Source organism: Geotrypetes seraphini, chromosome 8 (assembly GCF_902459505.1).
Source record: "Geotrypetes seraphini chromosome 8, aGeoSer1.1, whole genome shotgun sequence".
Taxonomy (NCBI): Eukaryota; Metazoa; Chordata; class Amphibia; order Gymnophiona; family Dermophiidae; genus Geotrypetes; species Geotrypetes seraphini.
This window is the reverse complement of record NC_047091.1, coordinates 95,765,990-95,782,331: the sequence shown is the minus strand read 5'-3', so window position 1 is coordinate 95,782,331 and position 16,342 is coordinate 95,765,990. Positions and strand designations below refer to the sequence as shown.

Below are 16,342 nucleotides of genomic sequence, written 5' to 3'. Positions count from 1 at the left end.
CTGGCTTTGGCTAGGGAGGGAGAAAGGTAGACAGGCAGGCAGGCTTCGGGGGTGGGGGTGGGACAAAATGTGGAAAGCAGTGAGAGGGACATGGGAAGGAGGCACTAGGGGCACTAAAGACAGGAAGGGGCACTAAGGTCATGGGAAGGAGGCACTGGGGGCACTAAAGACAGAAAGGGGCACTAAGGACATGGGAAGGAGGTACTGGGGCACTAAAGACATGGGAAGGAGGCACTGGGGGCACTAAAGACAGGAAGGGGCACTAAGGACATGGGAAGGAGGCACTGGGGCACTAAAGACATGGGAAGGAGGCACTGGGGGCACTAAAGACAGGAAGGGGCACTAAGGACATGGGAAGGAGGCACTGGGGGCACTAAAGACAGGAAGGGGCACTGGGGGCACTAAAGACAGGAAGGGGCACTAAAGACATGGGAAGGAGGCACCGGGGGCACTAAAGACATGGGAAGGAGGCACCGGGGGCACTAAGGACATAGGAAGGAAAGAGGGAGGGAATAGAAAGGGACAATTCTTGGGCCTGAGTGCAGAAAGAAAGAAATGAAAGAAAGGATACACAGACAGAAGGAAACGCAAGCAGAGACTCATGAAATCAATCACCAGACAGCAAAGCTAGGAAAAATGATTTTATTTTCAATTTAGTGATCAAAATGTGTCAGTTTTGAGAATTTATAACTGCTGTCTATATTTTGCACTATATTTGTCTATTTTTCTATAGTTACTGAGGTGACTGAGCTTGCGGAGATGGGGCAGAAACAGGGTTTTAAAATTTAGTCCTAGTAGTTTGCTGGTCCACAAAATAATTCTTTTATTTCTGCCGGTCCACGGGTGTAAAAAGGTTGAAAAACACTGATGTAGAGTATGCCGGCTTTCTTTTTCGCGCAGCTGCTCGAGTTGATCAATCTTCTCCTCTCTTGCAACTTCCTGTTTCCAGTTGCGTCAGAGGAGAATATTGAACAAATGAGCAGCCGCGCGTGCGGCTGGGCGAAAAAGAAAGCCGGCATACTCTACAATACATCTAAGGTGAGGTGGAGGGAGGGAGATGGCGGAACCCTGCAATCGGTCGGGTGTCTGCTGTTTTTGTATCACTGCCTGCCTGTGCTCACGTTCCAGATCCTCCTGCATTTTTAGTGTGCATAATTGACCTGATTCGAGCTATATGGGGACACGTCATTGCAAGGGAGGACAAGTCAATTTATTTATTTTATGTTCTGTTTTTACTACAGGGCAGAGGCACTGATTCTCAGTGCAGTAGTAGTAGTGGCAGGACTCTCTTCTGTCTTCATGGTGTTTCTCAGTACTGAGGCTTATATGGATGCTGAGGGGACGGTGACGGGGCGGTGAATGGGATGGCAGTAGCGGTGACGGGGCGGTGAAAGGGAATGCGGTGACGGTGACGGGGCGATGAAGGGAACGGCGGTGACAGGGCAGTGCAGAGGATGGTGGGCCAGGGACGGTGCAGTGACGGGAACAGATTTTTTCCCCGTGTCATTCTCAAGGCAGTATCTCACATGATTCATCCTGAAGAAATTTGCAGGGCGGCTACTTGGTCTTCTCTTCATACTTTTACCCAGTTTTACCGAATGGATGTGGTGGCACATTATGATGCCATTTTATTCAGGACCTCGGTTTTGTGGGAAGGCTCTTCTGACCCTCCCTAGCCTCCATGGCTTTGGTACGTCACCTAGCGTATGGAATCTGAAAGGGACATAACAGAATGGAAGATCAAGTTTATACCTTTGATAATCTTTTTGTTAGTCCCTGGAGGAATCCATACAACCTGCCTTCTCTGTATTCACTCAGTTATAACCTGCTCCTTTCTGCCTTGGTTATTCTCATTGCAAACTTGAAGATTTTCCATCCAGTTGCAAGATCTTGTGGTGAGTTTCTGTGAGTACAGTACTCCCCCGAAATTCTCAGCGGTATTTTCTGACTGCCTCTTTCTGGTATTAAAGTCAAGCTACACCAATCAGGAGCTGCTTTGACACGCCAGATAGTGTGTCAAAGCAGCTCCTGATTGGTGTAACCATGACATTAGTACCAGGAAGAGGTGGTCCGAAAATACCGCAAATTACTGAGTCCTTGATTCGCAAACCACGTATTCGCAGGGGTTTACTGAACAGTACACACATTACTGAAGGCCTTTCTTGGGGTGTTTGTTGCATACAGCAGGTTAATACTGCATTTGTTCCTCAATATTTTTCTGAGTTGCCTTTGTGCCTGTTTATTACTTGTTAATATTTTGCAAAGCAAACCAGTTTGTGAGCTATTTACGTTGATGGGGATTCTCCCCCGTACCCCCTTGTCCTGGATTTGCAGGTATGTGCTCAGCTTTGGGATTGAACTGAGTCTAACACTAGGAGGAGTGCAGCATGTGTTCAGAAAAGATATAGATTTCTGCAACACCTGGACTGCGGGTTGGGATTGAACACCTAGCATATGGAATCCACCAGGGACTAACAGAAAGAAGATTATCGAAGGTATAAACCTAATCTTCCATTTGCTTTCTTAGCTGCCGCCACACATTGAGCTGAGAGTTTCAACATATCTTAATGATACCTAGATCCTTTTCCTGGGTAGTGACTTTCGGCATGAGAGATGGGACTGTGCGTAAGGTCACACCTGAATCTGTAATTCTAAGAAAAAGTTCTTTCGAGGAGAAAGCGAGAAGTTCCGACACTCTCCAGGTGGAGTTAATTGCCACCAAAAACACCGTCTTAATGGTAAGGTCCATCAAGGAAGCTTATTCCAGAGACTCATAGGGTGAACTCGCTAGTGCCCAGAGAACCAGATTAAGATTCCACGTGTTGGCATCTATGATTATTGTAGCAATCAGGAAGACAGTGAGAAGATGAGGGGTTGTGGCATGTCAGTGTGGGGATTTGGGAAATGGGGTGATGGAAGAAAGTCAATGAGAAGGGCAGTATTGTATGATCCCCATATCAAAATGGTTCACAATAAAAAGGAAAAATTAAATTCATTCTGAGGAGGGAAAGAAAAGGTTGAGCAGAGAGCAATAACAGAAGAAGAAGAAGAGATAAAAAGTAAGCATTCAATAGGAGGGGGCAGGTGAAGGAGTTATACAAGTAGAATGAAACAACAAAGCAATCAACAAACCGCCACACATCATTAAATGATTGCAAGAACTATATCAGGTCCGCAATTTAGGACCCTGTTCTAACATGCAAAGTTTTGGGTAAAAAGCCAAGATTTAAATCCTGCCTTAAACTTGGATAAGGAGTAAGAGCTTTTTAAATATTAAGTCCATTCTCCCTGATCTCTCTCTCCTGCCCTTCCTCTGCTCGATTCCTGTAAGAACATAAGAACAGCCATACTGGGTCAGACCAATGGTCCATCTAGCCCAGTTTCCTGTTTCCAAGAGTGGCCAATCCAGGTCACAGTACCTGGCAGAAACCCAAATAGTAGCAACATTTCATATCCCTCGGTCCCTTCTGCTTGAGATCTCTTCTCCATTTCCTTCCTCTAAGATCACATTTCCCAGATCATTTTCTCTTACTCTTTTCCCTTTCCCCCTTCTCCCTTTCTACTACTAATCATGAAGATCAATTTCCCCCCAAAAAGGACCAAATAAATTAGTTGGGCATTCATGAGCATATCAGAAAATGACTCATTTTTTAAAATTTAAGTTCTTTATTAAAGAATTCAGCTCTGTGGTGCCTTTTTATTGGACACTATTGTGCATATGCAGCCTGGTTACTGTCTGACTTACTGTTTATTTATGGTTCCCTGAAGAAGGCAACATTGTTGCAGAAACTTGGATCCTAGTCGGGACGTCATTCAATCTTCCTGATAAAGGACTTGTTGTTAGACAATTATTGTTGTTTCAATAAATGTAACTAGTGGTTGTTATAGACATTATAGGAAATTCTACTTTACGGAGAGGGTGGTGGATGCCTGGAATGCACTCCCGAGAGAGGTGGTGGAGAGTAAAACTGTGACTGAGTTCAAAGAAGCGTGGGATGAACACAAAGGATCTAGAATCAGAAAATAAGATTAAATATTGAACTAAGGCCAGTACTGGGCAGACTTGCACGGTCTGTGTCTGTATATGGCCGTTTGGTAGAGGATGGGCTGGGGAGGGCTTCAATGGCTGGGAGGGTGTAGATGGGCTAGAGTAAGTCTTAACAGAGATTTCGGCAGTTGGAACCCAAGCACAGTACAGGGTAAAGCTTTGGATTCTTGCCCAGAAATAGCTAAGAAGAAAAAATTAAAAAATTTAAATTGAATCAGGTTGGGCAGACTGGATGGACCATTCGGGTCTTTATCTGCCGTCATCTACTATGTTACTATGTTACATCTCTCGTGCCTCTTTTTTGCTGGTTTGTCTTATTCCGAGGCTAGCCCCCTGCTTCTGCTTTTGTTTATCAGCACAAAAGAAAATATTTATCATGATTTAAAATATATATTAATAATAATAATAACAGCTTATATACCGCAATACCATAAATATATATTAATAGTGGGAGATGTATATATAGGCACTCTTTTAATACATACCACTTTCTGGTACACAGGGCATACGAGTCCTGGCAAGTGGGTTACTTTCTCCAAACCGTGAGTCTTTACAGAAGGATGTCATCTACATTTTTTTCAGCTCCGCCTCCTTCCCCAATGGACTGTACTGCATTCCTTCAGTTTTTTCTTCTGCAAGTGAGTTGACATGGTGTCTTTCTAATCTGCTCAGAGTACATTTTATTATTTTTGGTTTTTTTATCTGAATCTGGTGGCTTTCAGAGCTCAAGAAGACCCCAGTAGCTCTGGGGCAGCTCTGCCTGAGAGAAGATGCAGACTATTTGAGCAGAGTCTTCAGCTAACAGGGCTACTCTTTTAGGGAACCTGTTTAGCTGGTCTGTGTTTTTATTTGTGCTCTATGGGCACATTCTATTAGCCATTGTGGATGAAAAGCAGACCTGCAACAATTTGCACACATATTCTACTGTGGAGTCACCTTCACTTTCTTCCAGTATAACTAATATTCTTAAATGCAACCACTGACTCCTATTTTCTCAATCTTCTAAGGGGTCCTTTTATTAAGGTGCGCTAACTGATTTAGCGTGTGCTAAATGCCAAGGTGCCCATAGAATACAATGGATGCCTTAGCATTTAGCATGCGCTAAATCGGTTAGTGCGCCTTAATAAAAGGACCCCTACGTTTTCCTGTAACATCTTCAACTGTTTGGATTCTGGACCTCTCATCTAACACCAGCCCAATTCTCTTAACTGTAGAAGGTGGACTTCCTCTGAGTCCAAATAGAAGGCAAACATTTTGAACTTCTCTTTTATCTTCTCTTCCAGATGAGCCACTGCTATTTCCAGCTTAGCATCCTGGAGTTCTCGCAAAATATTTGACTACATATTCTCTAGTTCTTCCCCCAGCCCTTCTGGGCTTACTGTTGGATGCTCATCTGGCAATTCCTCTGTATCAGGCCTATTTCCTTCATGTGCTGGCCTCACAGACTTCAGTTGCTCTGGCATGTTGGTGATCAAAATATCTACTGCATACCAAGCCAATAGAAAATAACGAGAGGCACGATAGGACTCCAGATTCAGGAGGTGTTGAATTAGTGAAGCACAGTCAGACATGTACGACTGCTTATGGCAGCTGTTTTATTTATTAAGCTACTGAATACAGATGCGGTGATGAGTATATATGAATTTGCCATTGACTGCTAGTAGCTATACAGATAGTGGCAAAATAAATGCAGCACTGGTGCTTACCGGCATAGATATACACAAAGTAAAGTCTGCTTTAGGGCCCACAGACAAGATGACTCATTCTTACACAGACACTGCATATTAGGGATGTAGTTTGTGCAGATCAGGGATTAGATTGCAATATATGCATGTGCTCTATAATATAAATATACATATAAGCCAGGTTGGAGATTACGTGGTCTCCCTCGACAGTGCACAACTTGGAGCCAAACTTAGAGAATTTTTTGCCACAGAAAGGGATGAGATCTTGACTGTTTCTGGGTGTTTAAGGCGATAAGTACATTGTTACCTGGGAAAGATTTTACTAAATGCCGTCAGGATTGGGAGGAGGACTTGAATGTTAATTTGGGGAATTGGGATGTTAGCTAATAGTAGGACCCTGCCACAACTGACAGAGTGCTTGATTAAGGGAAAGCTATTATCGGGTTCTTTTACAAGCTTACTTTACCCAGAAGCAATTATTCTATAGTGGGGGAATTCAGACCCCACTTGTCTTAAATGTAGATAAATGGACAATACCTTTGGTCATGCTTTTTGGACTTGCCTCAAAATCAAGAGGTTCTGGATGTGTATAGTGAATTACATGTCAGCTTTGTTGGGCGGATTGATACAAGATACTGCATCTCATTTGGTGCTATACTTGCCTGCAGCATATGGACGCATGGACAGGGGATACCGGATGCTATGTCGTAAAATGTGTTTGATTGCATATAAATGTATTTTGCAAAGTTGGACTGGTATGGATCCTCTGGCTTTTTGGTACGGGCATAATCAGTTGCATCAACTGGCAAGCTGGGAAGCTAGAGATGCCCAGGGAACTCGGAAAAGGAAACTTATTTTTGGAAAATTTGGGATCCATAGTTATAAAATTTACATCCTATGGGGCACAGTATGTTATTGAACAAATTATAATAGCACATACTTATCTCACAGATGGAATTGGAAGCCACAATGTCAATGTTGTGTAGGGTGGAGATGGGTAGGGATTGGTAGATATTGTTTTTAGTTTATATTTAAAAACACTAAAACTGTATAATATGTTTTATTGGTAGGAAAGAAATGATAGTTAAAGATAATTTAAATGGACCAGATTATTCTCATTTTTCTCTAGGACCAGATATTTGTGGAAGAAAAATAGTTCATGTCATTTTACATTACCAGGGAGAAAACTATTCGGTCAAGAAAGAGATCAGGTGTAAGGTAAAATGTGGAAATGAAAAAAGCTGTGAAAGGCCCATTTTAAACAAAATGTAGAAATCAGAATTGATATGCCCAGGTTATGATGTGTACATTTCTGGTATTATACTAAAAACCAATGTAAAGCCTTTTCTAAAATATATGCAAGACTGCCTGTACATGCCTGCTTAAATTGCATGGGGCTGCCTAACTGCCAGTATTGAGTGGCCCTGAATATTGGTTCCAGTGCAAAAAGCACGAGTCCTGAACCTGTGGGTAGTGCATCTTTACCCATAAGGTATTCAGAAGGCATCATCTACATTTTCAACTCCACCTCACTGCATCATCAAGCATTGCCTTCTCCTCAGATTTTTCCTTCTGCAAACGAGTTGAGAAGATGGCTTTTCATCTGCTCTACTAAATTTCATATTTTCAGGTATTATCCAGTATTTCTTAGAGGCTTTGGGTGCTATAGATTCCCAGTAATCCTGGGACAGCTCTGTCTGGGAGAAGTTGTAGGCTCAGTGTTCAGAGGTTTCTAGCTAGGTAGGCCACCCTGGTACTGTAAATAAAGCGTGCCAGACAAAAACACGCCGACAATCATGCGCAGGACTTATGCGCATGGCCTTAAAACAGTTCCTGTTAGCGCTCTAATGGTGTGTATGTGTGTGTGTGTGAAACACCCCCCCCCAGTAAACTTACAAGTATTCACGCTTCCATTGGGGGGGGTTTGGGGACCATTACAGTGGAAACTGCCATTTTCCTTTGTTTTTTGGGTATTCGGCAATTCCCTCCACACACACCCCCAAACAGGAGCACAAACACATGTAAGTTTAGTGGGGAGTTCCCTCCCCCCCACACCCCCTCAAGAGTGCTAACAGGAACTGTTTTAAGGCAGAGCGCATAAGTCCTGCGTGGGATTTTTGGCGTGTTTTTGTCCATCGCGGGTTTTGATGGGTCACCGGCCAGGTACTGTAACTAAAGCCCGTCACGGTTTTGATGGGTCAGCAGCCACCCTTGCTGCAGGGCATCTGTCTGGCCAGCGTGCTTGGATTGGCTCAGGGTTCAGCCTCTGTTCACTGGGTTATAACTGAAGCACATGAACGCAGGCTGTATTTGGGCTCCACACTAGTTGGGAGATCTTGCAGGTGCCAGCTATATCCTCCCCCACCTGCCGAAGAATCGTGTGAGACTGGAGGTAGAGGGTTTCAGGCTGTTTCAGCCTCTGTAAAAAGTACCCAGAAGAGATAAGCTTCTGGAGATCCTGCTTGTTTGATGCAGAAAAGCTTTTTATTCAGCCAGCTACAGTGAGAGCTAATGCAGGCACAACAAATGGCAGCAGTGAATACAGCCTATTATCTATGAGAAACATCAGGGTGGAGTTGATTTATGAGGTTTTCTTGAGGGTCCTTCTCTTCTAAAATCTTGCTTTTGACATTTTTTCTCAGTTTTTATAGTTCCCCGCACTGATATTGGTGCCAAAATTGCAGCTGTGGCAGCCATCTTGGATTTCCTGATTTTATTTTAAAAGTCTCCCCTTGCTTCAATACACCTGATTTGAGTTTAACCATGTCAATTTTGTGCTGGATGTGTGCCTGTGGAGCATCCATGTGCCGTGGCACGTTATGGGGAGCAGGAGTATTGGGCTTAGTCCCCTGGGGCCCTCAAGAGGCTGAGAGGCACAGAAGGCTTGAGAAGTGAGATATAAATCTCTTTTACAGCTCTCCTCATAATCCGGCACCACCAGCAAAGAGAAAATGTGCAAAGGTCACTGTGTCAGGGAAGTCCCTTGAGGGAATCCTTAAAAGATCTCCCTGGGATTCAGGTCAGGTTTTTGATGCCAATTTTGTGGCTTTCATGTTTTATGCCTATGTAAAGTACATACAGTCCCCAGGTCCAGCTGAGGCTACGCAGGTTAACACGCAGGAGGGTTTATCTTTCCTTTACAAGAAAAGGATCCCTGGGAACCTGAGGTCCAGTCAGAGAAGGACTGGGACAACTGGGGATCTGAATCTATACCTCTTCTCTCCAGAAGTGCCTCCTCTGTAGGAGAAGCAGGTTCTCATGGGGGCGAGTATAGCCATGAGGCTGTAGCAACCCTGGACCAGGGAGAGGACCTGACATTGTTCAGGTTCTTTAAGCTGGCTGTCTTAAATGAGATCAATGTAGTCTCTCTGAGGAAATTAGATTTAGAAGTTCCACAAGCTTTCTTGACACAGTGTTCCCTGATGAGTAGCTCTAAGACCCAGTCCACATTTTTTCTGTTGCATCCTGAGATCACTATGTTGCTAATAGAGCATTGGGAAACGCCAGAGGGGCCTTTGCATAGGGCTAAGGCAGGGGTAGGCACACTTTTTGACTCGTGAGCCACAATGAGTTCTTAAATTTGACATAGGGGCCAGACCAAGAACATCTTTCTATCCCTCCATCCCTCCCATCCCCCTGTGTAACTGAACCCTTGCCCAGCTTCTATCCTTCCCTCCTTCCCATCCCTCATGCAGCAGAACTCTTGCCCAGCTTCCATCTTTCCCTCCCTCCATCCCATCCCTTGTGCACCGCCGTGAGTGCCAATATGTCATCTAAATAGCTGTGAATGTGATTTTGGTTCCCAGCAAACACTTTCGACGCAGGATCGTTTATTTATAATTGTGATTTGAATTAAGCCTATAAATTCAAATTTGCAAATAAGGAAGAATACCATTTTTATTTTCACACGTTGTTTCACATATTGAGAGGTCCTGGGATGTTTCACATGACTACCCAGTTGGGTTAAAATTGATCCAGCAACTCTGAATAATGGGATTTCCCTTCATGAGTTGTGAAAACTGAGGACTCATTTACTATTCTTATTAATCTTACCTAAATGCAATTTTGATAAGTGTGGTTTTGATATTTTGTTTTCTTTGTGCCAATTGATCATATATTTTGAGTGGTACTCATAGTACATTTATAGTCTCACTCTCTTTGGAAGAATCTTCTTGTTTTTTGCTTTTAGCCTCAAGCAGATATGTGATTGCTGAGGCTTGTCTAATGGCACTCAAGCAAGACGAAGCAATATGAAGCTATGGCTTCAGGGAGACAGGAGTGTCCGTACAGGTTTGCTCATGACAAAGTCAGAGCCGAACAAGTGTTAGTACTGGCTGCATCAGATAGATGGTTTTCGTTCTACCTTGTTGATGCTATACTGCACTTATTAATGAGTTGTATTTTCTTGCAGAACAGATCAAATGTTTGTCATCGGGAAAGTTCCCCCATACCCCTCCTTAATATTTTTCCTCTTTAAGGGGTTATTTTTGGTATAAACTGAGGAGAGAGGGCAGTGCCTGGTAATCCAGTGAGGTGGAGTTGAAAATGTAGATGATGTCTTCTGCATACCTCGTGGGTGAAGATGCACTACCCACAGGTTCAGGACTCGTGTTTTTCTACTGGAAAGAAGATTATTGAGGTAACATCCTAATCTTCCATTTTGATTGAACACGTTTAAATTGGGCAGGTCAGAGGCAGTACAGGGTAGAGTTAAGGAGGAGAGGACAGTTATACCTGTGCCAACAATATTCAGTGCCAGCACTGACATAGCTAATAGGGCAAATTTAGAACAGCGAGGCTGCAGCAAGAGGTTGCAGCAGTCATTTTGTTGTCACAGTCTCTAGGGACTTCTGCTCCTACCATCCCCACTAGACTACCATAAATACTGGGTAGGGGTGGGGGGTGGGTTCCTTCTTTGGGAATAGGGTATTAAGGGAGAGAGATCAGAAGGAGAGTGAGTATTTTGGGTTGGTGGAGGGGGATTGGAAGGAGGGGATCAGAAGGGATAACTGCTTTAAAAAATTAGATGTAAAGAAATAGCAAGGCAAACAATCCACTATATCCAACGTGGATCAGAAGACAACAAACAGATCATATGAAGAAAAGCTTGTATTTAATCAAAATGCTCCCAGGAATAGTGTCTGATGTGGCTGTGTTTTGCCTACAAGGCTGTGTCAAGGGCATACAACTGAAACAAATAATATATTTAATTCAATTCAAAACAATACGATTTTGTATAAAACACAATAAGAAGATGCTTAAAAAAATAACTTACCCAGCTGGTGTCAAAAACAGCTTCCACCAATGCTAAAGAACTATTAAAATAGTTTAGAGTCAAAAATGTCCACTAAAATCAGGCATAGTTAAAACAAACTATGGTAAATAAAATTAGTGCACATTATGAAAGTCACTTTAAAACAGATGCAGAGTGTAAAAATATGTAATGAGAGTGAGAAGGCCACTTTAAAACAAGAGCACAGTGTAAAGACCAGTGAGAAACCAACTTAACATAAGAACATAAGCAGTGCCTCCACCGGGTCAGACCATAGGTCCATCCTGCCCGGCAGTCCGCTCCCGCAGCGGCCCAAACAGGTCACGACCTGTCTGAATCACCAGAAGGGGCTCCCTTGCCACCTTGGTTTCTCATTGAAGTCCTATCTTCCCATCGTAGTCCTAACCCTCCGGTCTTGCACATGCACGACCTGTTGGGTTTCTATACTTATTACCTGGTTAGCTTTCTATACCTGTGTTACATCCCAGCACCTCTCTCAGTATCCCACGATCCCTTTATCCCTCAGGAATCCGTCCAATCCCTGTTTGAATCCCTGTACCGTACTCTGCCTGATCACTTCCTCCGGTAGCGCATTCCAAGTGTCCACGACCCTTTGGGTGAAAAAAAACTTCCTTGCATTTGTTTTGAACCTATCTCCCTTCAGTTTCTCCGAATGCCCCCTCGTACTTGTTGTCCCCTTCAGTCTGAAGAATCTGTCCCTATCCACCCTCTCTATGCCCCTCATGATCTTGAAGGTCTCTATCATATCTCCCCTGAGCCTCCTTTTTTCCAGAGAGAAGAGCCCCAGCCTATCCAACCTCTCGGCGTATGGGCAGGGTTCCAGCCCTTTTACCAGTTTCGTTGCTCTCCTTTGGACTCTCTCAAGTACCGCTATGTCCTTCTTGAGGTGTGGCGACCAATACTGAACGCAGTATTCCAGATGTGGACGCACCATCGCTCGATACAATGGCATGATGACTTCCCGCGTCCTGGTTGTTATGCCCCTCTTTATGATGCCCAGCATCCTGTTGGCTTTTTTCGAGGCTGCTGCGCACTGTGCAGATGGCTTCAGTGATGCATCCACCAGCACACCCAAGTCTCTCTCGAGTCTGCTGTCTCCCAACAATACCCCCCCCCCCAATTTGTAGCTGAACAACGGGTTCTTTTTCCCTATATGCATGACCTTGCATTTGTCCACGTTGAAGCGCATTTGCCATTTGTTTGCCCAGTCTTCCAGCTTGTCCAGGTCCTCACACTCCTCCCTGGACCTAACTCTACCGCACAGTTTGGTATCGTCTGCAAATTTTATAACCTCGCACTTTGCCTCCTTTTCCAGGTCATTGATAAATATGTTGAAGAGTAACGGCCCCAGCACCGATCCCTGTGGCACACCGCTCGTGACTCCCCGCCAGTCAGAATATTGGCCCTTCACTCCGACCCTCTGCAGTCTACCCGACAACCAGTGCTTGATCCATCTGTGCACATCCCCTCCCACCCCGTGGTTCCACAGCTTCCTAAGCAGCCTTTCATGTGGCACCTTGTCGAAAGCCTTTTGAAAATCGAGGTAAATGATGTCTATGGGTTCCCCATTGTCCACCCGACTGCTTATTCCCTCAAAGAAGTACAGAAGGTTCGTTAGGCACGACCTTCCCTTACAGAATCCGTGCTGGCTTGTTCTCAGTAGGCCATTCCTCTCGATGTGCTCGCAAATGCCGTCCTTGATCATAGCTTCCACCATCTTCCCTATAATTGAAGTCAGGCTCACCGGCCTGTAGTTCCCGGGGTCACCCCTCGATCCCTTCTTGAAGATAGGTGTGACATTCGCCAATTTCCAGTCCTCTGGTACCTCACCAGTTTTCAAGGATAGGTTGCAAACATGCTGGATTGTGCCCGCTATTTCTTGTCTTAGTTCCTTCAGAACCATTGGGTGGATCCCGTCCAGGCCCGGTGATTTACCGCATTTTAACCTGTCTATCTGTTTGAGGACATCCTCCTTACTTACCTCTATGTGCTCCAATTTTTCGGCCTGTTCCCCACTCATGAGCTCCTCTGAGTCCGGTATATTAGATGTGTCTTCGCTCGTGAAAACCGACGAGAAGAACGTGTTCAACCTCTCAGCTACCTCTTTATCCTCCTTAATCACTCCCTTCCTATCCCCATCGTCCAACGGCCCCACCTCCTCTCTCGCTGGTCGCTTCCCCTTTACGTAACTGAAGAATGCCTTGAAGTTTTTCGCCTCCCTGGCCAGCCCCTCTTCGTATTCCCCTTTCGCTTTTCTAACCTCTTGGTGGCATTCCTTTTGGCATTTCCTGTGCGCCTGGTGATTTTCCTCCGTTGGGTACTTTTTACATCTCCGGAAGGATACTTTTTTGTCATTTATTGCCCTCTTTACTTCAGTTGACATCCAAACCGGGTCCTTTGATCGCTTGTTCTTGCAGCCTTTCCTGAAACTGGGGACGTACATTCTTTGTGCTTCCTGCAGGGTGTCCCTGAATAGGGTCCAGGCGCTTCCCACAGTCTCCATCCTAAAGATGTTTCTGAGCTTCCTCCCCACCATTTCCCTCATAGCAACATAGTTCCCTTTCTTGAAGTTGAGCGCAGTTGTTGCGGTCCTCCTTACTATGGGTGTCCCCCTTTCTAATGTGAATCTGATCGCGTTGTGATCACTGTTGCCTAGTGGTCCTCCCACTTCTACCCCTCTTGCAGGCCCCCCTAATCCGTTTAGGATGAGGTCAAGAGTAGCACCCCCTCGCGTCGGTTCTTTGACTAGTTGCTCCATGAAGCAGTCCCTCACAGCTTCTACAAATCCTGTTTCCCTAGTGCAGTTGGAGTGACCCGTACTCCAGTCTATTCCCGGGTAGTTGAAGTCCCCCATCACTGTTACACTTCCAGTCCTGCATTCCTGTCTCAATTCCGCTTCCAAGTCGTGTCCGACTCCTTCTGGCGTACCAGGTGGGCGATAGTACAGCCCCAGTTTTATGCCTGCACCCTTGTTTCCCGGCAATTTGACCCATAGCGATTCCAGCCCCTCTGCCTTCGTTGCCATATCCATCCCGACCGAGTGGATAGAGTCCTTTATATATAGTGCTATGCCTCCCCCCTTCTTGTGGGTCCTGTCCCTCCTGTAGAGCTTGTACCCCGGCAGCGCCACATCCCATTGATTTTCCTCTGTCCACCAGGTTTCTGCAATTCCAATTATATCTAGGTCCTCCCCCTTGGCCACGACTTCTAGTTCACCCATCTTGGCCATGAGGCTTCTTGCATTTGCGTATAAGCACCGCAGGTCCCGTAGGTCCCGTCGTTTTTCCTCCACCTCTGCATTTACCTGGGCTGCCTGCCCTTGGATTTCGGGCAGTTCTCCCGTTCCCTGTGCTTCTGCTTTGCCCTCAGCCTTTACCCTCTTAGCTTTCAGCTTCCCCACATTCCCGCCACCCCACTTCCCTGCTTTTCCTCTGGGTTTTCTAGCCCTACCAGCCCCCTCCTGGGCTAACATCCCTTGAGCCTCTGTTTGATCCCCCTCGCCTTGTGGTACCTCTATATTGCCCTCAGCTTTCGCCCTCGTGCCACCCAGTCCCCCTGTGTCTCCATGCCCCTTAGTCTTCTCCCAGCAAGCTCCCTTTACCTGATGTTTCCCTCGCTGTCTGATCATAAGATCCTCCGGTCCCTCTGCTTCCTCCCTGCAGTCAGCCCATTCAGCATCTGTTCTGGATACTGTTGTCCGAAGCGTCAACATCAGATCAGCTGTCGGCTTTCCCCCTCTCCTCAGTTTAAAGCCCTCTCGATCTCCTTCCTCACATTGCCTGCCAGTAGTCTAGTTCCCGCTGTGCTCAGGTGCAGGCCATCCCGCCGGTAGAGCTTGCTCTTTCCCCAGAAGGACGTCCAGTTCCTCACAAAGTGGAAGCCCTCCTCCTGGCACCATCTCCTCAACCATGCATTCACAGCCTGGAGGTCTGCCTGCCTCTTTGCATCTGCTCTCGGTACAGGCAGGATCTCCGAGAATGCTATCCTCCGTGTGCTCCGCTTCAGCTTTCGTCCCAGGACCCTGAACTGGTCAGACAGTAATGTAATGTAATGTAATTTATTTCTTATATACCGCTACATCCGTTAGGTTCTAAGCGGTTTACAGAAAATATACATTAAGATTAGAAATAAGAAAGGTACTTGAAAAATTCCCTTACTGTCCCGAAGGCTCACAATCTAACTAAAGTACCTGGAGGGTAATAGAGAAGTGAAAAGTAGAGTTAGAGGAAAAATAAAAATAAAATAAACATTTTAACAAGACAGCATTGATCTAAATACTTTGGAAGGTAGAAGAGAGGAGAGAAAGGAATAGAAGCAGAAGGGGGAGCCGTTGAACAGTAGAATTCTGGAGAAATTTAAATGATAGAAATAGAACAAAACAAAGACAAAAGGCAAAACAATAGATAAGATTAAAGATAAATCATAAGCTGGAAAGAAAAATAAAATAAAACTTTGTCTTCAATCCACGGTTTCAGCGTCAGTGATGAAGTGGAGCAAGTAAGTTTAGGAGGAGCGATTGACGTTTCCAGAAAGGGCTTCTTCAGGGAAGAGACTTGGCAGACAGTCCCAGGATGCCTATGTCTCCTCCCCTGCGATGTTCTCCCATCCATGCATTCCCTCCCAGACACACTGCCCGTGCCCCAGCCGCTCCAAGGAGGCTGCCCCAGATGAGGCCCACGGTGAATGCAGGATTCTCTCCTCTGCGGGAAAGCCGCCCGGAGCCGACAGTCGATCTTCTTAGCGGATTGCATGGGGGGGAGAGTTCACACTCTTGGTAGGATCGGGTCTGTGTACTCTCAGTGGTTGTGGCTGGTCTCGTTGCTGCTTAGGTGTAAAAGCAGTTGATCTCCACTGCTGCTGATATTTAAAAGCAGGCAGATTGATCTCTCCAATGGACTGCAGGGGGAGGAGTTCACACTCCTGGCAGGATCGGGTCTGTGGGCTCTTGGTGGTTGCGGTAGGTCTCGCTGCTGCTTGTATGTAAAAGCAGTTGTTTTTCTACTGCTGCTGATATTTAAAGCAGGTAGATTGATCTCTTAAACGGGATATAGGGGGAGGAGCTCACATGCCTGGTTGGATCGGGGCAAGGGCTCCTATTATAGGCTGCTTAGGTGTAAAAGCAGTTGATCTCCTACTTCTGATAATATTTAAAAGTCAGTGTGGCCATGCTGAAGTTCCTCCGGCTCACATCATTCGTTCCGACGTGGATTATTACCGCAGTCTCCTCTGTCTCTGCTCCGTCCAGGATCCTCTCGATCCTATCAGTGATGTCTCGTGTCTTGGCCCCTGGGAGACAAGTCACTAGCCGGTCCTCCC

At 45.5% G+C, this 16,342-nt stretch overlaps 1 protein-coding gene across 2 annotated transcripts in view; it reads left to right on the top strand.

Annotated features, from left to right (window-relative positions):
* Positions 1-16,342, top strand: part of CALR3 (calreticulin 3) — a 151,985-nt gene that overhangs the window by 53,344 nt on the left and 82,299 nt on the right. For both annotated transcript variants that reach the window (XM_033956499.1, XM_033956498.1), the window contains exon 4: positions 6,863-6,951. In XM_033956499.1, coding sequence (XP_033812390.1) covers positions 6,863-6,951 — 89 coding nt within the window. The remainder of the gene's footprint in view (positions 1-6,862; positions 6,952-16,342) is intronic.